The sequence below is a fragment of the Chelonoidis abingdonii genome, chromosome 19 (assembly GCF_003597395.2).
Source record: "Chelonoidis abingdonii isolate Lonesome George chromosome 19, CheloAbing_2.0, whole genome shotgun sequence".
Lineage (NCBI taxonomy): Eukaryota > Metazoa > Chordata > Testudines > Testudinidae > Chelonoidis > Chelonoidis abingdonii.
The window spans coordinates 40916747-40940041 of NC_133787.1; the positions used below are offsets into that span (position 1 = coordinate 40916747).

Here is a 23295-nt window from a genome sequence, read left to right on the forward strand (position 1 = left end):
AACCACAGATTGGATGTTTTTCTGTTCTAAGTGAAATGAAAAATAATCCCTATTAAGTTGGTTGTTTTAAAAACAACCTTCATTTTTAATGACTCTTCATATGGTTCTGATGCTTCAATTTTAATTACCAAAAACACTGATTTTTTTTTTATGGTTTTCTCATTTTTACCATACCTGAAAATAAATATTCACTTCATCATCAAACAAAAAAATGTTTTCCCCCCTTTTTTAATTTTCTGAGATTTCCTAAGAGTTGTCCAAGATAGTTAGAATACAGATTAATTAACTGAATTTCCACATTATGAAAATAATGTCATGATTTGAGTGGCTTATCAGAGATTCCTGCCTTTTGGATTTAAAACACACCCAAAAACCTGACTTCCTCCTTACAGCAGATATTGCCCTTAGTGCTGCAGTAATGACTATTCTGTGATATTCTAGTATAGGTTTATTTCCCATTGAAGTTTGTGGTGGTAGTATTTGTTGCTTGAGTTTTGGTGTGATCAGCACGATTAAAAAAAAAAAAAGAAGAAGAAGAAAATAGCTCCTTCTCTGGAGAGCTTACAATCTAATGTAAAATATACAGTTTTGTGAGTTGTTCTGCAATAAGCTGCTATCATTGAAAACATCTACTTGAATTTTAACATTCTTTGTTTTTACTCACTTGCTGATTGATATGTCAAGTTTTGAGAGAGTTACTTAAAAAAAATCTTTAGTAGAAATGATCCTGTTGCTCTTCAAATTCTTCTGATTTTTTTTTTTTGTTGTTGAACACGTAGCCCTGCTTTCCTGTATCAAGGGCAGTCTGATCTGTAGGGTTCCCAGTTTGGTTAGTAAATAATTTTTGCTAGAGTAGGTGGGTAGGTAGCTGTAGGACCCTGTTAATGTCCTTGAGGACACTGAGGCATGATTGAACTAAGAGTTCTGTCCCCTCATTGGTTCTATATGGCTTTTAACTTTCTGTATTTAAGGGGACCAGCCAACAAGTTCCTGGGAGATGGGAGTATATAATCTGTTGCTGACTTCAGCCTCTGAGTTCCTAGTGGCCTTTTATCTTTCCATGCTAAGCATGCTACAAATCAGTTTTGTCCCTGTTCTGAACCTACACAATAAACAACCCATATCATAGTGACTGGTACCAGTTCCATTTTGCCTACAGTTAAGTTGATTTTATATTTTATTTCTCATTTTATAATTGATATCTGGAATCAGCAGCAATTTTCTCATTTATTTTCTCATATTTTTATTCCAGGATTTGCCTCTGAAGCAGGGAGTGTCTGCATTAAAAATGACCTGTAGTTCTCTGCTTCATAGGTTAGAAACTTATTTTAATATTTTGTGGCTAAGCACAGTCCCATCTTTTCAAAAAATTCTAGTAATGACTGGTTTAATTGGCATTGAATGTGGACTACAAGCATACATTTTGCTTTGGGGTTTCCATTGTTTTAGATAAAATGGCTTATGCTCAAATGATTAGTCCAGTTGAAGCAATAAAAGCCTTGTTGTTTGCTTGCAGCCTTTTTTATGACTTAAAGTTAACTAAAAACATAAACTTTTGAACTGTAATCAGTGAAGTACCATTTGGACACTTCAAAAATAATATTGTATTGCTTAGACCTTGTATTGCTTGAAGCATTTACATTCTCAAACTTACCAAATTCCAAATTTTCATTTGGGGGAAAAATCAGTTCACAAATCACATTATTTCAATGGGACTGCTATAGCCAGCACAGGTGCAGACATGTATCTTGTATTTACTTCTGAATTATACACCGCAGATGCTTCTTCAGCTCCCTCCTCTTCCTCCATGGGCGGTGCTTGCAGCTCCTTTACCACCTCTTCTAGTCCTACCATTTACTCTACCTCAGTCACCGACAGCAAGGCTATGCAAGTGGAGAGCTGCTCCTCAGCCGTGGGGGTAAGTAACCGAGGGGTAAGTGAAAAGCAGTTAACCAGTAACACAGTCCAGCAGCAACAGTCAATGCCGAAGAGACATACAGTCCTGTACATCTCACCACCACCTGAGGATTTGCTGGATAACAGTCAGATGTCCTGCCAAGATGAAGGGTGTGGATTGGAATCAGAGCAGAGCTGCATTATGTGGATGGAGGATTCCCCCTCCAACTTCAGTAACATGAGCACCAGTTCCTACAATGATAACACTGAGGTGCCACGTAAATCACGCAAACGAAATCCAAAGCAGAGGCCAGGGATCAAACGTCGAGATTGTGAAGGATCCAGCATGGATATATTTGATGCCGACAGTGCCAAAGCGCCTCACTATGTCCTTTCTCAGCTCAGCACGGACAGCAAAGGCAACTCAAAAGCAGGAAATGGGTTGGTATCTACATTTTTTAAAGTTCTATCACCATATGTAACACCAAGCTAATACAACATATTCCTGATTTTTCTCAAGTGTTCTACTCAGGTTTTCACATAATCACAGCCTCTCCTTCCGTTTTATATCTTAGCTCATAAGTTTATGCTAAAATTGCTAAGCTTTGCAGAGAAGTAAAGCTAAGATTTATTGCAATATAACATATGCTAGGCTTAGTTAGTGATTCAGTCCAGTACTGGTGAGATTATCCAAGTTTTTTTCCCCAGTGGATTAAGATTCCCAAAGGATAGAAAGCTTTTTAATTCTATGGCTCCATCTGTAAAAAGTCTATTTAAAAAGAGCTATAAGTACTGAAGAGATCTTATAACTGTTCTACACTGTCTTCCTAAAAATACCTTGTTCAGATTTTTATGTGAGGATCTCGGTTGATACATTTTATCTGCTTCTGTCTGTCTGTTTCTTTCTATTTATCAAATAGAGAGAGTGATGGATATAGAAGTTAATTGCTTGTTAAGATTTTTCAGCATTTAAATTAACACGTCTTTCACTTTTTGTTCGATAAAATGTTAAGATTATATGCTGAACTAAATTCTGTTTTTCATGTGAACTCACTTCTGTATTTGATTTTCAGAAATAAATCTCTAATCCTGTTTCTCTCTGTGCTTCTGGGTTGCGTGCATGTGTGTGTTCATATGTGGGCATGCCTGGGTGGTGTTCTCACATCTCTACCACTTCACACTGTTTACTAGATACATTTCAGTAGTTGCTTTAGAGAGAGAGAACCTCCATGAGTTTACAATAGTTTGAGGTTTTTTTGTTTTTGTTTTTTTACCTGTGGCTTCTTTAGTACTTATTTTTATACTGCAGTCAAGTGGATAGATTTATTTTTTACTTTTATGTATGTGCTTGCAATGTGTTCTAATGTTCATCACTGGAATGGTGAACATTAAAATATGACTGACTGGAAAGATGAGCTTTTCATATTCCTAAGGGAAACAGCCTTTAGTCTGTATTCCCAGGGTCATTGCAGTTCCATACTTAAAATGGTGCTTTGAGAAAGTGATTCTGAGAAACTCTCCAGAGTGGTCTGCAGCTTCGTGGTAGATACCTCATTCGGTAAGAGGAGACCAGGCTCATCAAAGGATGTAGAGTAAACATTGCCACCCAGCCTTGGTTTCTGCAAAAAAGTACTTAATCGATGGAACAATTTTTTGTGTCTCTTTACCACAAATGGTCTAGATGTATCAGTGAAATAGTCCAACGTTCCTGTTTGCCAGAAAAAAATTATAATACTGTGAAATATTAACTCTTTAAAATTGATTTGTAGCATCTCAAATTAATAAACAAGTTGTTTGGAAAGCTAGAAAACAAGGTTGCACAAGCTTACAGGAAAGAAAGTAATTATCAGTCACCCTGGAAAGAAGTGCTCTTCCTGTAGAGAAGAATTGTGTGTGCACAGAAGTTTTCTCCAGACAGGGAGCGCAGGCTTAGTAAGCTACAGACGTATGACCTTGGTAGCGTTAATAATGAAGAAGCTAGCAAAATGTTCATTACTACCATAACAGGAGCTAAGCAGCATGCATTAATAAAGGAAAAGTTATGTTTCTATAGCCTTAAGCTTTTAGAACACTGGGAACAAGGTTGATTATAGTAGTATGCATTATACAATATGTCTAGATTGTAAGAAAAACTTTGATAAAGTTCCAGGTAGCAGATTCTAGTTAAAAGTAGATGCTTTAGTATCAGAAGTGGGTAGTATATGGAAATACCCGCCCTCTCTCCCTCCCCCGCATGGGACATGTACATCTAGAGTACAGAGATGCAGCACTGCAAACACAGATTGTAGGAGTGACTGTAGTGCAGAGTTTTTTGTTTGTTTGTTTTTTTGGGGTTTTTTTTTTTTTTTGCTTTTCTGCCCAGTGGAGCTCAGCCAAGCTAGTTGACTCACATTTTGGCTTCAGGAGAAGAGGGAGGATGATGACACTTGTTATATACACTAGTTCATACAATGGAAATACTAGCTCCCTCAAAAGAGACTTCTAATCTTCTGTAAGAGCTAGGGGAAAAAAGCCCACTTCCATAGAAACTGCGAAATGAGTTTGTGAAACTTTTTTTAAAAGGCTTTGATTTTTTGATGATTTTCCAGGGCAAACAGGAGGATTCCTGTTCCTCCATTGGAATCATACCAAGTCTCTGTCTCACTATTAGTCTCAAGTCTTCATTTGGACCAGTTGTGGTTCAGATGGCACACACTTTAAATTATCAGGACAATGAAGAAACAAATAAAACAAAAATAGAATGTTGAGATATTGAGTGGGCATCATGGAATGTATTCTAATAAAAGCATTTAGCTTTGGCAGTTCGTTTGAATGACCATGCCAGTCAGAATGATTTGTTTGGTTCTGATACCTGTTAAGCTAATTAATAAATAAGTATATGGAAAATATTACTGTTGCTGTTTGCACAGGCATGGAAAATAGAATGCTACGGATTCTGGGAGTAAAAGGTAACTGAATTTAGAAGGACAGTGTAGAAATACGAGCTCTCCTTTATAGTTCGGAACAGGGATAAATGAGAGGGATTCCAGTGAAATATTTAAAATTCATCTATAATATAGCTAATTAGATTGAAAATGATAATCATAATTTCAAGAGACTCTTAATGGGAAAACATTCCAAATAATTGGCAATCAGTACCTCTTCAAACAAAAATAACACACTATATGTGGAGTATGTTACCCAAGCAAGGTAACTCAGGATTCAAAAGTAGAATAATTAAAGAAAACACACAGGTATTCCGGGAAGGACAAAGTATTAAATGTGTATATTCTTTTAATAGGTCACATATCTGTTTGTTCTTCCCATCAAAATTTCTATGATCTTAAAGTCTCCTTCAATAATCTGTTTAGCTGGAATTCTGAGTGTGAGAGATCAAAATGTGTAACCCATATGTTTCTGCATTGAGAATTCCTTGTGACATTATAGGGAATTTAGGTGAGCTCTAAAGGCAAAGAAATATGAATCCCAGTCTCAGAGGTCTGAACAATATGACTATACTTTTTATGATAATTTAATTAAATTGCTTAATATTCCTTTTCTGATTCCCATGTTTAATTACATGATTTAAAATTCTGGATGTCATGAATAGCAGAGAAAATGTACTGACTCAAAACTTAACATTTATCTTTCAACTGCTAATATAGTGGAATAAGTTCCTAACAGAAGATATGGAGAATTGATAATCTAAAAACCTTGAATGTAATTAGTGTTTTTGGTTAACTAGGACAGTGGTGTAACTCATACTGCTCTCCTACATTTGTTTACTTAAGTTTCATTAACTTGTGTACATTGTCCCAACTGGAAGAGGGTTTCTGTAGAATAAAAAAAACTGAGTGAAAATAAAACTAAAGGGTTTTTTGTGGTAACAGCCTGTTTGGCTACATTGAAGCTGAACCATGAGGATTTCTTGCCATAAAATGGTACTGTTGCAATTTGTATGTTTTTATAACCTCTAAGTTCTACATCTTTTCTTTTAATTTGAAAACAAGCCTAGAAAACAGGTCTGGTGAAGCACTTTAGGATTCTGTGCTCAGATTGAATAAATAACAGGCTCATAGGACAGTTTGAGTCTTGAGGTTAAATTTCATAAACACATAAAATTAAGTTACTGCAGCCCTTGGTAAATCATCCACTAGATCCTTAGTCAGAAGATTATTCATACTTGTTGCAAGTGTTCAAGAGTCTTGTGAGGTTTGGTGTAGGTGAGAGCATGATGGATGAAACCCCTTGGGGAAAATCAGACATGTAACAGCAGTATTAAGGGAAAAACTTGCACCCTCCTCTGCAGCAACGAAGGCCTGTCTTATGGCAAAACTACTGTGGTTCAGCTATACAGGGGTTAGGCAAGGAGTTGGGGAAACCTGTAAAGAGGATGTGCATTTCCTGTAGACTATGGAGCCGTGCTCTGTAGTATTGTACGGTGAGAATTTCAGGCTGGGTGATATTTTGCAGATCCACCATTGTGTAAATCCACGGGCTATCACCTCTTCTAATCAAAGTGCAAATAGCCTCTCCGGGTTTAAGGCTGGCAAAGTTTTCAGGAAATAGGTCCACCATCAGTGTGTGACCTTGAGGAAGAAGAGGTTTCCTTTCCTTCCCCAGCTAGATTGCTAACGAGGTGCCTTGAAACAGCATTCCTTAGGAATCTCACACCTTTACCTTATTTCAGGCTATCCATGCCCTCAAGGAGGCAACACTGTCTAGTTGACATTTAGAATGGTTTCTTCACATCAATAAATGCAGAAACTAATTGTTGATAAAGTTAAAGCTTACATTCTGTATAAACTGATTAAGGCCTCTCCCAGCCAACCCTTGTTGCCAGGGGAATTGTTCTGTTCACTATTGGTAAATGTGTTCAGCAGACTTTGGTTCATGATATCCTACAAACTTCCACTCTATAAGGTCAGTGAGACATTCTTTCTTGATCCTTTAAAATGGACAAAAAAATTGATTGTGAAATGTTGTACTTTGGAGGGCTTCTTCATTCAGGTTTTAATTATGGAACTGATCACAAGCTACAGTACATTTTGAAGACCACACACCTGGGAAGAGATGGTCTTGTTGCATGCACTGCATTTGTTTTAAAGTCAGTGCAATTATGGCATATCTGCTTAAGCCAAATACTTTTGAAACAGCTTTGTCATATATTTCTCAATTTGATCTGACAGAAATTGCCAAATAGTAGTTGTGAACTTGCGTGGTCATGCAAATTCAGGAGGAGACAGGCATGAGGCTGTTTTTCTATCTAAGAAGAAATTTATATCATTTAACCTTAATTCTGTTGAGCTTTTAAGTCATATTACAAATATGCATATCATTTCCCCTACATTTTCTGATTATACAATATACTGGGGAGAGGATAGGCTATGTGCCTTCCTCCTATTATTAACTTATTCTAGTAATGGTAATTGGTTTCCCCTTTGCTATTTATGTGAAAAACAGTTCATATTTTCACAGAATGAAGGAGATGGGGAAGTGTTGTCCTGCTTACCCTCCAGGGTTCCTTCTCTGTCAGTGAGACAAGTCTAGCTTAAACATGTGCTCTTATAAATATTTCACCTGCCAATTTATTTGTTTTATCTATGGCACTTTACATTGATTTGTTTTTATATGGGAACTTCTTATAACATGTTCTCAGTGGTCTGCTTTGACTTCTTAGAGCATCAGAAAACCAGAAAGGAGCCGGAGGGAAGAAGAGCCCGATGTTGTCTGGTCAGTATCCTACTAAAAGTGAAGGCAAGGAGCTGAAGATTGTGGTACAGCCGGAGACCCAGCACAGAGCTCGGTACTTGACTGAGGGCAGCCGAGGCTCAGTGAAAGACCGGACACAACAAGGTTTTCCAACTGTAAAGGTAGTCTGTTTATAGTAGTACCTGGCAGTGCTGTGGGGAAAAGGGTTAATGTCATCCTTGGATGTATATACGGGAGTAGAGAGTAGGAGCAGAGAAGTGAATTTACCTCTTTGTGGCTCATTGGTTAGACGGTTACTAGAATTCAGCATCCAGTTCTGGAATCCACATTTTAAAAAGAGGCTTTGCAAAATTAGAGAGGGTGCAGAGAAGAGCCACAAAAATGAATTAAGGGCTGGACAGAATGTCTTACAGTGCAGTCATGTCTACACTGCAACTGGAAGTGAACCTTGCAGTGTGGGTAGACAGACTTGTGTTTGCAGAGCTCAGGCTAGTGCACTTAAAAATAGCTGTGTGGAGGACACTCTGTCTAGCAACCTACTTGGCCTGGGAGGCTCACTTCCAGTTGCTGTCTAGACATACCCTGAGAGACTTAAGGAGCACAATCAATTTAACTTCTCAAAAAAGATTTAGAGCTTGCTTGATTAGTGTACAACAGGGGTGGGCAAACTTTTTGGCCCGAGGGCCACACTAGGGTTGCAAAACTGTAGGGAGGGCTGTGCTTCCTCAAACAGCCTGGCCTCCACCTCCTATCTGGCCCCCACTCCCTCCCACTTCCCAATGTCCCTCTCAGAATCCCTGACCCATCCAATCCCCCCGCTCCTTGTCCCCTAACTGCCCCTTCCTGGGACCCCCTGTCTCTAACCACCCCCAGGACCCCACCCGCAGCCACTCCCCCCCGTTCCCAGTCCCCTGACTGCTCTGACCCCTATCTGCATACCCCTCTCCCCCTCTGACAGGCCCCCCGGGGACTCCCACTCTTATCCAACACACTCCCCCGTCCCCTGACTGCCCCCCGGGACCCTCCTCCCTTTATCCAACCCCTGGCCCCCTTACCGTGCTGCTCAGAGCAGCATGTCTGGCAGCTGCGCCACCTAGCCAGAGCCAGACATGCTGCTGCTCTGCTCGGCAGGAGCATGCAACTCTGTCGCCTAGAGCGCCGCCCACACGGCGGTGTAACTGGGAGGGAAGTGAGACAGCAGGGGAGGGGCCAGGAGCTCAGGGGCCGAGCAGGATGGCCCCTTGCGCTGGATGTGGCCCACAGGCCATAGTTTGCCCACCTCTGGTGTACAGGCATCTTCCTGTGGACAAAATACGAGACACTAAAGGGCTCTTTAATCTAGCACAGGAATCAGCAACCTTTGACACGTGGCCGGGACGATTTGTTTACTTGTCGCATACACAAGTTTAGGCGATCGCGGCTCACACTGGCCGCGGTTCGCCGTCCCAGGCCAATGGAGGCTGCTGGAAGCAGCACGAGCTGCAGGCCAAAGGTTGCTGATCTAGCTGAACAAGAATTAATGGCTGGAAGTTAAAAAACCGACAAATTCAAGTTAGAAATAAGGCTCCGATTTTTAACAATGAAGGTGATTAACCATTGAAATAAACTACCCAGAGAAGTGGTTTCTCCAGCTCTTTAAATCTTGAATCCTTATTCATAATGAGTTCCACAGATCCATGACACTGGGTCTCTGTTATATGTAGCCAAGGAGACTTACTGAATGAGTCAGTCAATGCCAGGAGAGCAGTGGCTCCACCTCTGAGAAACTGCCAATTTTTCATCTGCTTCCTTAGCTGCAGGCAGGCAGACCAGCTCCTCCCTGCTTCAGAACAAATGCAAAGAAGAGAAAAGAGGTGGGAAGGAAGGCTTACATCTCCAGGCTTTCAGGGTCTGCCTTTATCAGCAGAGGGGATTCCTTTTCTCCTCATAGTTATTGGGACTCTCCATGCCTCCTGCTCACCCCTATAGGTATGCTTCCCCTGCAGCATAGTGCAAAAGGCCAAGAAGAGAAGGAAAACCAGAAACTGTCCAGCACCTCCCTAGTGACTGAATGCCTTGGTGAAGATCTGTCTCTGTTCTGTGGAGACGCAGGCCCCTTTCAAGCTAAGGCAGGGTTTCCTGCCGCCATCCCTCCTTGACACAGAGAGCACCCAGGAAGCAGTGGTAACAAAATCACTTAGGCTGGCACAGGCAGCTGGCACAGGCAGCTGCCCCAGGCCCAGCATGAGTGGCAGCTCCCTTCCCTCCTTTGGGGTAGCATAGTTTGAAGCAGAATATCAAAAGGCCAGTGAAGCTTCTCAAGCATGAAGACTGTCAGGGTGCATCAGGCCTACAACATAAACAAATATGAACTGTCCTCTGCTACCCCAACGGCCTCTGCAGTCTTTAACAGCCATTCTAAAGTGGATGGACAGTATTGCAAGTATTGTCCCCCTCAACCTGGGGAAGAAAAAAAATGGGGCAGGGAAATTGCGTGGCCTAAGGGCTTCTCCCTGTTGGTTCTATGTCTACCCCTTGCTGGGTGACCTCACCCACAGTCACGTTCATAGACAGCAGCACCCACCTGATAAGGATTCTGGAGAGCTATGCTTTTTATGACAGTAAGTTAAAACTGTCTCTGCAAATTCCCTGTCTCAGAATGGAAACAGGCTGTGTCCTCCAAAAAGTTTCTTATGGCAGAAAAGACTTCTGAGAAATCTTATCAAAACATTTAACCTCTCGAGGGAAGTACCACTGATGAGTTTCTGTTGCCTCTGGGATCAGTGATCTCCTATGTGGATATTCTTAGTGATCCTGTGCTTGGATGTGTTTCCTCTTCTCTTCTGCTCAGTGAAGGTATCTCTCTGTAGGAGATTTTCAACTTATTCAGATGTTGGATGAGTCTGAGCAGATTCAAGTCAGGCTTCCCAAAAGGTGAACCAGTCAGGACAGTTATCACCACAGATGCAATCTGAAGGGATGGGGTGCTCAGACAGGGATGAAGATTGTTCAAGGGATCTGGTCCAAACAAGACAGCAAGCACAGTAAAACTGGAGAGAACTCTGGGTAATTGGCTGTGGTCTCAAGCCTCTGTTCACAAGCCTTCCACACGTGCTGATCATGACAGACAACACCTGAGCCATGTCACATGCCAGCAGTCCTAAGGGAACCTCACCTCCTGATGATTTGTGTAAAGAAGAATCTGGAGTCACTTTACTTCCTTCATAACCAAAGGAAAATGATTGTAGTTCGTTCAGCAGGCATAAGTTAGACAATTCAGTATGGGAACTATGCATAGAGGTGTTCCACTTTCTGCTAAAGGAATTTAGTCTCCCAGTGGTAGATCTGTTTGTTTCCCACCTGAATTACCAATGTTCAGTGATCTTCTCTAGCCAGATAGCAAGATATGACTTCCTTCCCTTTCTTCTCACCACCAGAACTCTAGAGAAGATCAGAAGAGAGCCAGCTGTGATAATTCTGGTAGTCTCTAGCTAATGAGGCCTTGGTTCTCAATCTCAACAGGGCACAAATACCTTCCATCTGTATTCCATCCAGAAGGCAATCTAAAGATATGTCTACCTAGAAAACAAACACAAAAAATCAGACCCTTGGTATTGAGTCTTGGCACCTGAGTGAACTGACTTGGACTCGTGCTGTGGTGCTAAAAATAGCAGTGTAGATGTTCTGGCTCTGAAACCTAGTTAGGGGTGAGGATCTCAGAGTCTGGCCTCCAGCCTGAGCCCTAACATCTACACTGCTATTTTTAGCCCCGTAGCATGAGTCCAAATCAATTGATCTGGGCTCTGAGACTTGCTGCCAGGATTCTGTTTTTATTTTTTATTTTTTTTCTTTGTAATGTGCCCTATTATGCATAAATGTTCCTTGTAATGAGAATCCAGGGTTTTGAAAAGTCTTTTAAGCCAGAAAGGTTAGCCAGAAGAGGTAATATCCACACATTTAATTTTCAGAAATAAATCTACTAACTCGGTGGATTTAAGGACCTGACTGAGGTTTACCCGTTGGTACCAGGACAAGGGTTTCTCTGCTACCATGAATCCTTGAATTTCTTCAAGATGGACTTAAGCTAGGCCAACACTCAAAAGTCAAGTTACTGCTTTATCTAGTGTCCTTAGCACAACAGACAAGTAGTGGATTTCATCTTGCCCAGAAGATATATGCTTTTTTGAAGGGGGTGAGGGATGGAGAGACATCCCTTTTATGTTCTCCTAAAGTGCACAGAGTTCTTTCATGGGATCTTAACCATATTCTCAGTGCCACTATAGGCCCTCCATCTGAACCGCCCATGAAGGTGTCTTATGATTTTTCTGACCATTTAAACTGGTCTGTTAGTAATCACATGAATTTGCAGGGTGTTTGAATTGGAAACTCTTCCTGGAACATCAGTAATGCAGCTTCCACAAAGATAGTGTCGGTTTTGAATACGACTTTGCCTTCATACCAAACATTAACTCCATGCTCTAGAGAGCACAGGATATTGTCCTTCCATCCTTCTACCCAGCTTCACTGCATCCCAAAGAGAAATTGTGGCACACTTGAATATCTCACAGTATATATTCACTGCACAACTTGGTTTAGAAAGACACATAATTTGTTCTTTATTATCTGTTTCCAAAGGGAACGAAGGCTTCAGAATCATCCATTTCCAGGCTGAGATGCTGTATCTCAGAAGCATGAAAGTAAAAAAGCATAACTCAGTCTTCCAAAATCAGAGCTCGCTTCCTCAGAGATGTTGCAATTTCCTGGGCAGAAGAATCATATGCCTCACACAAGGTTTTAGAATAAAGTGATTAATTAAACAGTAATAAGTCCCCAGGACTGGAATGGATTCACTCAAGAGTTCTGAAGGAACTCAGATATGAAATGCAGAACCACTAACTGTGGTATTTAGCCTATTGCTTAAATCCAAATCTCCCCAAAGTGACTGGAGGATAGCTAATATGGTCCAGATTTTAAAAAAGAAAACGCTCCAGTGATGATTACAGACTGGTAAGCCTAACTTCAGTATGAGGCAAACCAATTGAAACTACAGAAAAGAATGACTTTATCAGACACATAGATGAACACAATATGTTGGGGAAGAGTCTATACAGCTTTTGTAAAGGGAAATCATGCTTCACCAGTCTCTTAGAATGCTTTCTGAGAGTCAATAAGCCTGTGGGCAATGGTGATCCACTGTACTTGGACTTTCAGAAAATCTTTGACAAGGTCTCTCACCAACAGCTCTTAAGCAAATTAAGGTATTAGTGGTCAAGAGGGAAGTTCCTCTCGTGGATCAGTAACTGGTTAATAGATAGGAAACAAAGGGTAGGAATAAATGGTCAGTTTTCAAACTGATGAGGTATATAGCAGGATCCCCCAACAGTCTATACTGGGATCAGTGCTGTTCAACATGTTCATAAATGATCTGAGAGAAGAAGTAAACAGCAAAGTGGCAACATTTGCAGATGATACAAAATTACTCCAGATAGTTAAATCCAGAACTCTGCAAAGGGTTATAAAGGGATCTCACAAAACTGGGTAACTGGGCAAGAAAATGGCAGATGAAATTCAATGTTGATAAATGCAAAGTTAATGCACATTGGAAAACATAATCCCAACTATACATACACATTGATGGATTCTAAATCAGCTGTTACCACTCAAGAAAGTGATCTTGGAGTCATTGTGGCTAATTCTCTGGAAACATCTGCTCCATGTGCTGCACCATTCAAAAAAAGGCTGACAAAAAACATTAGTAAGCGTTAGGAAAGAGAGAGATAATAAGTAAAGCTACAATTTTATCATGGATATTTTTAGTAAAAGTCATGGATAGGTAACAGGTAATGAAAAAAATTCACAGAAGCCGTGACCTGGCTCTGACTTTTACTAAAAACATCCCTGATAAAATGAGGAAAGAGGAGTGTCCAGCACCCTGCCCTGTGACTTCCACAACTTCTGTGACATACTCGTAGCCTTGATAAGACAGAAAATATCGTAATGCCACTATATAAATCCATGGTGCGCCTGCACCTTGAATACTGTGTGCAGTTCTGGTCACCCCTTCTCAAAAACGATATGTTAGAATTGGAAAAAGTACAGGGAAAGGCAACAAAAATGATTGAGGAGAGATTAAAAAGACTGGGACTAGTCGTTTTAGAAAATATATAACGGGGGAAGTATGACAGAGGTCAGTAAGCAGAGCCATCCCTTGCACACGGCAAATCAAGGCGACTGCTTCGGTCTCCACGCTTTGGGGGGCATTGCAGGCCAGTGCAATTGGCTGATGCGGTTGGTCCCAGAAGTGACACATTTGTCACTTCCGCCCCTGGCCTTTCTGTGTGCTGTGCTTTAGTCAGACAAAATTTACTGGGTTTACTAAAGAATAATGGTGAAATTCTGTGACCTGTTATATAAGAGATCAGGCTGCATGATGTAATGGCCTCTTCTGGCCTTAAACCATAAGAATCTATCTATATGGGGATATATTTCTGATAGTAGAGGGCTCTTTAATCTAGCAGATTAAGGCATTGTAAAATCCATTTGCTGAGATCTGAAGTGAAACAAACTGAGACTAGAAATAAAGAACAGATCTTTAACAGTGAGGAGAATTAACCACTGGAACAACATACCACGGGATGTGGTGAATTATTTATCATTTGAAGTCTTTAAATCAAGACTGGTTACCTTTCTAGAAGACATGCTACAGTTAAAACAGAAATTGTGGACTTGATGCAGAAATTATTATAGGTTTTTTGGGCTCTGTTTTCAAGGGAGCCAGAGTGGATGGTCATAATGGTCCCTTCTGGTTTAAAATCTGGGTCAAATGCATGCACAGTTGACCTTTCTCTGCTGTGAAACATCATATATACTTCCATTTCTAGTTTGTTTTTTAATTGCAGTGTTGTATACACTTCAAATAGTTGGAGTGATTAGTCTACATAATCCTGTCTTCAGTTTTTCATTAACATTATTTGACATTTTCATAATGCTGTTCCTTCATGTTCCAAGGTAAATTAAAATGCCAAACAAAAACAACCTCCATCTATCCACCGCCACTTCTCCCAAAACTATTGCATACAATATTATGACTATTATATACTCAATTAAAAAAATCCGAGATGAAAGCATTTGACTAAACAAGTCTGGAAAAAGTAAGCTTTCAGTTCAGATCTAACAGTTTCACTATTGCTCATGATGCTCTACAGGAGAGCCTTTATTGCTATTTGAAGAAATACTGAATATATTTTAGAAAGCCATCAGGAATGGAGAGAACAGTTTCATTAGTTTTTACCATCTAAGTAAAAGTAGAGTCCTCTTTGTTAAGATGTATGTCAGGAAGTAGACAAATTACATTGCATATGTACTGATGTCTTTATTAAAGTTATGAAAAATCCTCGGGAAAATCATAAAACAAACAATATTGGACTTGTAGAAGAGCTGTGTATAAGTGGCTGGCTGAAGATGTATTTTGTTTAAACTTGAAAGCAGAACTGGTTGTAATGGGAATTTGATTTTGGATACAGTTATAGCTGGAGAGGTTCTTGGAATAACTTTGTATCAGTGGATTGCAACATGAATGGTGCAGTGAATTTCTGATGCAACTGAACATGCAATTACCATTAGTAAAACAATGATGCAAAAGACCTGTTCCTGCTAGTTAATAGGAATTGCACTTGTAGTATTGCAGGATGTTCGATCTATTCTCTGTGAATCAAACCACAAATTAAATTTATTTATTAAAAACGGGATTAGAGAAAATATTGGAGAACTAAATCACTATATACACTGAGTGAGGGGTGTTTTCTCAGATATAAAATTCTTCTAAACCACTTAATCTTTTGAAAACATTTTTCTTAACTGCTCTACAATGTAATAGAGATTCCTCTGTCCAATTTCATAGAAGTATATTGATTAGTTAACATGAAATTGTTATCTTGAACTGCATGGCATTGTTGTGATCTAGGAGTTTCTGAATTGGTCAAACAGGATGAGGATCAGCATGCAGAGTGTAAAAGAACAGTATTAACAATTAGCATTTTAAGAGCTCATTAATGTAATGTAGAAATACATTTTTATAAAAAGTTGAGGAATGGTTATTTAGTTTTAAATTTGAGTGTAAATTTACATATAATGCCAACACTTAGTCTTATAAAGTCCTGTAATACTCTAACACATTTTTCTCATGGCATAAATGTATTCTATTGCAAACTGATTGTGGGCAGCACATTAATACTGAACAGGTGTATCTAAGAAGCCTTTATTCATAAAATATTTTGACAGTGGATCAACATTGATCATAAATTTTAAGTGAGAATGCTAGTTGCTGTTTACTTCATATTTTTTATGGAAGAATAAATCGAGTTTTTGAATTTCTGAGGCTACAGTCTGAGCAATGTAATATTCACAAGAACAAAACATCAATCTGCCATTTTGTAAATTATATAGAAATTCTCTGCTTCCCCCTTCCTTGGAAATTGTTCATTTACTCTCAATCAGTTTTTTGGAGGTTGAGTGTATCTTTTAACTGAAATATTGCAGTTCAGTTGTACTGTTTTTAAAACGTCTGATTTCATAATAAATTATAAGATCAATTTACTATCTTCTTCTTGTTGCTTGGTTCTAGCTGGAAGGTCACAATGAGCCAGTGGTTCTGCAAGTGTTTGTGGGTAATGACTCTGGTCGAGTGAAGCCACATGGATTCTACCAGGCCTGCAGAGTAACTGGGCGAAACACTACTCCCTGCAAAGAGGTGGACATAGAGGGTACTACAGTTATAGAGGTTGGCCTTGACCCTAGCAACAACATGACGCTTGCGTAAGTAATTCTTTTTGGATTGCACTGTTTTTCTGGGATGAAACAGTAAGACAGGGGTTCTCAAATGTTTTCTCAAACCCCCTTAGGGGGTTGCAAGGTTATTATGCAGGGGTTGTGAGCTATCAGCCTCCAACCCCAAACCAAGCAATGCCTCCAGCATTTATAATAGTGTTAAATCTACATCAAAAACATGGTTTTTTTATAAGGGAAATGGTACTCTGGGGCTTACTGTGTGAAAGGGGTCACCAGTACAGAAGTTTGAGAACCACTGCAGTAAGAGGTTTTTTTGCTTCAGGGATCAAGTTTGAAGGTGTAATTTGACGTTATCAGAGGGGTATTAGTCTGTATCCACAAAAACAAGAAGAAGTCCGGTGGCACCTTAAAGACTAAGAGATTTATTTGGGCATAAATCTGAAGAAGTGGATTTTTTACCCATGAGAGTTTATAACCAAATAAATCTGTTAGTCTTGAAGGTGCCACCGGACTCCTTATTATTTTTGTTAATTTGACGCTGTTATCTCAAATAAGAGGGTGGGTTTTTTTACATATGTACAACAGGGAGTAAGATAATAAAGACTACAAATAGGATGTCCTAAATGTAGTCTGACATAATTAAAACTTTATGGAAATTGCTTTTTTATTTATTCACTGAATAGCTTGCTTTCAGAATTTGTGAAAACAAACTGAGTAGACAGATTAATTTTTGTAAGCAAGTCACCTTCAAAATACCGTTTTTAAACTTAATGTTCCCCTTCATTAACTTGCTTCCAGAGGTTCTTTTTGGATTTGTTCATCAAACTGTTTTGAAAGCAGTTAAAATATGAATACCTTGACACAGAGAGAATACTAGTGAGACTAATATCGTAAGGAAAATGCCTTAAAACCTACCCTAAGCTCACCCAAAGTGTTTATTTTACCCAGTGTTCACTTTGTGACACGTCTTTTTTTAATGTTTTTTCTATCTTTAGTTTTTATGTTAGGGTTTCACTTTCTTTGTTTAGTATTTGTAACGTTATGTAAGTACTTGCAGGACATGAAGATTCGTCAGTGGATTTAGATGTCGTGCAGTTGTTCTTTCAACTCTTCTGTTTTGAGGGGCAAGGAAAAAGAGAGAGATGCCCTCTCAGTTAGTATTTTTAGAGCTTATTGAAGAACTGAGTCCAGCAGGTTTTGGATTTGTCTGTAGTGGGAAGTGCAGAAAGAGTCTTTAGCACTCCCCCAGCCCAGTTTGTTCTGTTCCTGTCCTATCCATCTGATAGATAATGGCCTAGTTAAAGGACTGTGAAACTGGCAACGAATCAGGTGTTTGACAAAGTACAACTATCATCTTGGTTATAAAATGGTCACTTTTCAGAAACATTTAAACAATCCTTTTTTGCCACCATTCAGGAGAGTCTAGAGCTCTCGAAATGCATAATTTGGACTCTTTGCTGCTTAAGGTTCAGCTGTCCTTTCTGTGTTTAGTGACTAAACACTATGCCTAGCTTTGTAATTTAGGATTTTATCCTAAAGTTGAACCAGTGATCTGGATATCTGACGTGCAGGCCCTAATTAATACAAAATGAATAAAAAGAAAAGTAGGATTAGCATCTGTTCTTTGTGCTCAGTGATATCAGTCTGAAAGTCTTGGCCTCTTTAGAGGCTACTGAAAGTTAAATTCCAATCTCCCTCAATTGGAAAGGTCAAATGACCATCTGTGACACTGATTTACCATGTTTTGTCACTAGGGAATTGGAGGAAAGGTAAAAAATAACCTCCATGTTCTCCCATTCCAGGGACTTGGCTCATGTTATTGTTAAAACAGGAAGTATTTTCTGGTAGACCTAAAAATTATAAAACCTGTTCTCACCAGTAAAGAGGAATGTGTTTCTTATTCTCGATATTTCTTTGTTACAACAGAGACTTTAAGAATAGGAAGTGATTAGACAGTTGTCCCAATTTGTACTTAAGAAAACTTAAGGGATGATTAAGAGGATCAGTTTCCAAATTGTTGTCAGTGCCACCTCCCCCTGCTTCTTTAAATGTATTGGAAATATCATTAGATTTATTTATTTATTTTATTTATTTATTTAGTAGGTCAGATTCCTTACCAATACTGGGTTCTTTATTTTACCCCTTTTTATGCCAACTGGTATTTTTTCATGACAGCCCCATGAGATAATACAAAATGCCATACACACCTCTGAAGACATGGTCTGCAGCTATATCCTTATCTGACTGGTTACTAAGAGCTGTGTCTACATATAATATGGGGCCTACAGTTACTATCAATTTCTGTCCTTTTATTCCAAAATTTGGCTCATTACAAAGATGATGATCAGCTGTTTTATGATATTAGTTTTTCTTGGCCATTGTCCTTCTGTTTTTAATAAAGATATTTTTTCAGTGTTATGTCTCATTCTGACTTTTTCTCCATATGATAGGTTGAGCATTTCTCAAACCACTTCACTGTCTATAAGACTATTCACTACAATTAGTACTGTGCAGTGATTATCTCCTCACAAAGACTCTATTCAGTAATCTGACTTTCTTTCTCTTCAGTAGAAGAGCAAGCTTTCAATGTTAAGGGAGTTGGTTTATTCTGCCCCAACAGTCCCCACTTTTCAAAGCAATCTTAGTAATAGGTATGCTAAACTAAGTAGTGTTTGGCCATAAGAGAAGCCTTCACGGCCATGTACTTTGTAGAAGATATCTAACAATTGTATCTGCATCTTAGAAAAGAGATCTTATATTCTCTTTGAGTAGTGTCCCTACGGGTGCTCCATTGTAGGTGTATTTGCACCCCTGAACCTCTAGTCCGAGATTTTAGATAGCAGTGGCTGTTCAGCCCACGTGTGCATCCTTCCTCCCTTGTGGTCTGCCTCAAGGCTATATAGTGCTGCGTGGGCGAATCGCTTTTGGCCTCAAATGGCATGAGCAGTAGTCTCTTCCTTCTTGATAGCATTTAGTATAAATAGTAGCTATGTTTGGAGTTTTTGGTTTCCTTTTAGTAGTTAGAGCAGTGGTCCCCAACCTTTTTCGTCTGGGGGGCACCAGACGAAGGAGCGCGGCGGCGGTCAAGCATCCGCCAAAATGCCGCCGAATTTCAGCGGTGACACCTCTGGATGACGCCGCTTGTCGGCAGCAAGTGACGTCATCCAGAGGCGTCGCCGCCAAAATGCTGCTGAATTTCGGTGGATGCTCGACCACCAGCCAGGACGCGGGCTCATTTAGGTGCCTGTGGGCACCGTGTTGGGGATCCCTGAGTTAGTTTCTGTTTTTCCGTTCTAAGGAAAGAACTTTTTCTTTTAAATTTTTCCCATGTTTTTGTGGGCAATCATGTGCTTGGTTCCCCCACCTTCACAAGGTGCCTCTCCTGCAATGGGCCAATTCTAGTAACGAACAGGCATTCTCATTGTGTCTGGTGTCCTGGACAGGCACTTATTCTGCAGAAGTTCACAGAGTTGAGGTGACGTCTCATAAGAACCAGGAGCTCAGATTAAAGCTTCTCGTCACGGAGGGTGCACTCCATCCACCAGCTGACCCCAGTCCTGTAACCTCTCCAAGACAGAGATCATCCCCAGAGCCTTGATCCTGCAGATGGATAGAATTGCAAAAAAAGTCAGCTGATTCTCCCTTGCAAAGCCACTAGAAAAAGGGCTCTGAGCCCTTAAACCTAGTTGTTGGCCAGCCAGAGGGGATCCCCAGTGTGTTCGCCCACTTCAGTCAATATCACTGACTCCCCGGTACTGCCTAAGGACCCCATGGGCAGAGGCTTGGAAGCAATGGCCTCTCCTCCCAGAGATAAAGACAGAGATTGTACCACCTCTAAAAGATAAGCACTGACAAAACCATCTTCGGCACTGAGTGTGTCAAAGCAACCCTTATTGGAGCATTCCTCACATAAACAACATTCAATATCGACAAGTCAGCACTGGTACTCCTTGATGGTACCGAGTGTATCAATGATACTGCAGGAGTTCAATTTCTTGGGGGACCTTGTGGTTATGGAATAACTGGAATTCCCACTACTTGGTACCAGGGTCCAAGTACCAAGCACATCTAGGTATCACCACAAGCACTGGGCCATTTACCCTCAGAACCCCAGTCAGCACCACCCTTTTCCAGCAAGGAGTCGGGCAGTGACCAGGATGATTATCCTTCTCTGGCCTCACAGCATAGGCCACCATTACAGCAGAGGGACTTCCCCAATCGCACCCTCATTCCAACCCTCAAGCCTGGTACTGTCTGTCATCTGTGGGGACCACCATGACCACCCATGCCCTCCTCCCCCTCAGTGCCTGTATTGGGATCCATGGCAATGTACAGATTCCACACTTTACAAGCATCATGTGTGTCTCAGAGAGAGTCCACCAGACGGTTCCCCTATGGCTTCAGTGTCCAAAGCCCTGGAACCTGAGAGAGAAACTTTTGGGGGGCAGAAAGCCAAGCTCAAAGCAAAGACTATCCCACCAGCAAACATCTCCTCCTCCTGCTCCTCCTCCTCACCAAATAAAGCTGTGATGCCCCTTCCTCCACTGCTGGCAGATGACTTAGACTCTTTCCAGACCTTACTAGCAGATGAGTTTCAGATTCCCTTACAGAAGGTGACAGACTCACACCACAAGCTGGTGAATATTCTCCACATTTCTTCCTCCACAATTGGCCTCTCAGTTAACGAAGTGCTTCTGGAACCAGCCAAATTCATCTGGCAGCCGCCAGCCATCATTGCACTGATGTGTAAAAGAGTCTACAAGAATTATGTTCTCTCCCCTACCCGCCCCAAGGAGGCAGACCTCATTTCCTTTTTACTCACCTTCAACCTGACTCTATAGTAATGGATATAGTTAACACACGGGGAAAGCAACATCGTGCCAAGTCAATCCCATATAATAGAGATTGGAAGAGGCTAGACTTTTGGGAGGAAGGCACAGTCGTCAGCAACATTACAAGTCAGGGTCTCGAACTACTAAGCTGTAATGGCTATGTTTAACTATGTAAATTATGGGAAACTTAACACGTTTATTGATCACTTGCTAGAGGAGCAAAAAGAACAATTTCAGACCATTGTCAAAGAGGGGCAGTTAATAGCCAGAACAGCACTACAGATGGCACTGGATGGTGCAGACACAGTGACGTGCTCAATCTTGATGGCAGCAGTAATGAGGCGAGCATCCTGGTTACACCTTTCGGGATTGCCCAAGGAAATGCAAATGACAGTCGAGGACCTGCTCTTTGAAGGTCCCAGACTCTTCATTGGTAAGACTGACCCATGATTTCACACATTAAAGGATTCCAGAGCCACGCTACGCTCCCTGGGAATCAACACTATCTAGACAGATGAGAAAATATGGCTCACAACCACCTCACAGATCCCGGACACCTTAGTTCCCACCATCACAGCGGTATTAGAAGCTGCAACATAAGAGATCCAGGATGCAAAAGCGGAAGCCATAAGTTTCCTGATCCTCTATGTCTCAACCCTTGTCTTCTAAGCATCCGTTCTGATGCTTTGGTCAGGGCCCTGAACAACCATTCTTTGCGATCTATAGACCTACCACATCCCTTTGCAAGTCACTTGACCCTCTTCTGTAGGAGCTGGGAGAACATTACCTTGGACAAATGAGTGTTGGAGTTTATTTTGAACGGTTACACCATCCACTTCACATCCCTCCCTGACTCCCACCCTCATTCCTCATCCCTCTTCAGGGACCCTTCTGATGAGAGTCTACTCCATCAGGAAGTAGATCTGATGTGCATTGGGGCCGTAGAACCAGTCCCCACTCTCCTCACAGGCTAGGGATTTTACTCCTGATATTTCCTGATCCCCAAGGCAAAGGGAGACTGGAGACCCATTCTAGGTCTAAGAGTGCTAAACAGATATGTGAAGGTGCAAAAGTTCAAGATGGTCACACGAGCAGCCATTATTCCAACTCTGGAGCAAGGAGATTAGTTTTCAACCTCGACCTACAAGATACCTACTTCCACATGTCAATCTGACAGTCTCACAGAAAATTCCTTTAATTTACATTTGGGCAGACCCATTATCAGTACAGAGTGCTCTCATTTAGCACTCAAGATATTCTCCAAGGTCCTCTCCTTCGTAGACGTGCACCTGCCAACATTGAGTGTTGTAATCTACCCATGCATGGATGACTGCTCAGGGCTTCTTCATTCAAAGACACCTTGCGGGCCACCCAGACGACTGTGCACGTATTTGCGCAACAGAGCCTACAGCTCAACACACAGAATTCAATCTTGACCCCAGTACAGAGCCTGGAGTTTATTGGGGCCGAACTCAACGTAGCACAAGCAAGAGTTTTTTCCTCCCGCTTCACAGATTTACCACCCTCATGAGTCTCGTAGAGCAGTCCAAGCCAGCCCACAAACATCAACCAGGAATTGCCTGCAGCTTCTCAGACACATCACGGCATGCACATTCATGACTTCACATTGCCTGTTGTTCACGAGGTGTCTGCAGATGTGGTTCAATCTCTCTACTCTCCGAACAAGGCCAGACTAAGCAAGCCACTATCAATGCCCTCAAATGTCAAACACTCCCATGACTGGTGGAAAGAACCGTTCAATGTCCAAGCATCTCTGTTCATACAGCCCCCACCAACGCAGATTCGAACAACAAACCCCTTTCTAATAAGCCAGGGAGCCCTCCTAAATGACCGCAAGGTCTAAGGCAAGCGGTCTCCCATGGAAGCAGTTCCCCATATCAATCTTTTGAAATTAAGAGCCATCAGAAACACCTGTGCACATTTTCTTCGATTCATCAGAACCACACAAAGGTAATGATGGACAAGATAACCTGCATGTCAAAACTAAGGTCTTTCATAACTACTGCAGTCTCTTCTGTGTAATGAAAAGTGAGGGGGTTATTCCATGTCTAAGGAATGCCTTTCTAAATAGCTGGTGAAATGTCATGCA

General features: G+C 40.9%; 1 protein-coding gene across 8 annotated transcripts in view; it reads left to right on the top strand.

Moving 5' to 3' along the window:
- NFAT5 (nuclear factor of activated T cells 5) overlaps positions 1 to 23295 on the top strand; it is a 174445-nt gene that overhangs the window by 87354 nt on the left and 63796 nt on the right. For 4 of the 8 annotated variants that reach the window (XM_075073802.1, XM_075073803.1, XM_075073804.1 and 1 more), the window contains exons 3-5: positions 1779 to 2337; positions 7556 to 7748; positions 16190 to 16380. In XM_075073802.1, coding sequence (XP_074929903.1) covers positions 1779 to 2337; positions 7556 to 7748; positions 16190 to 16380 — 943 coding nt within the window. Of the gene's footprint in view, positions 1 to 1252; positions 1315 to 1778; positions 2338 to 7555; positions 7749 to 16189; positions 16381 to 23295 lie in introns of all 8 variants that reach the window. The other 4 variants (XM_075073807.1, XM_075073805.1, XM_075073806.1 and 1 more) reach the window with 4 other exon arrangements.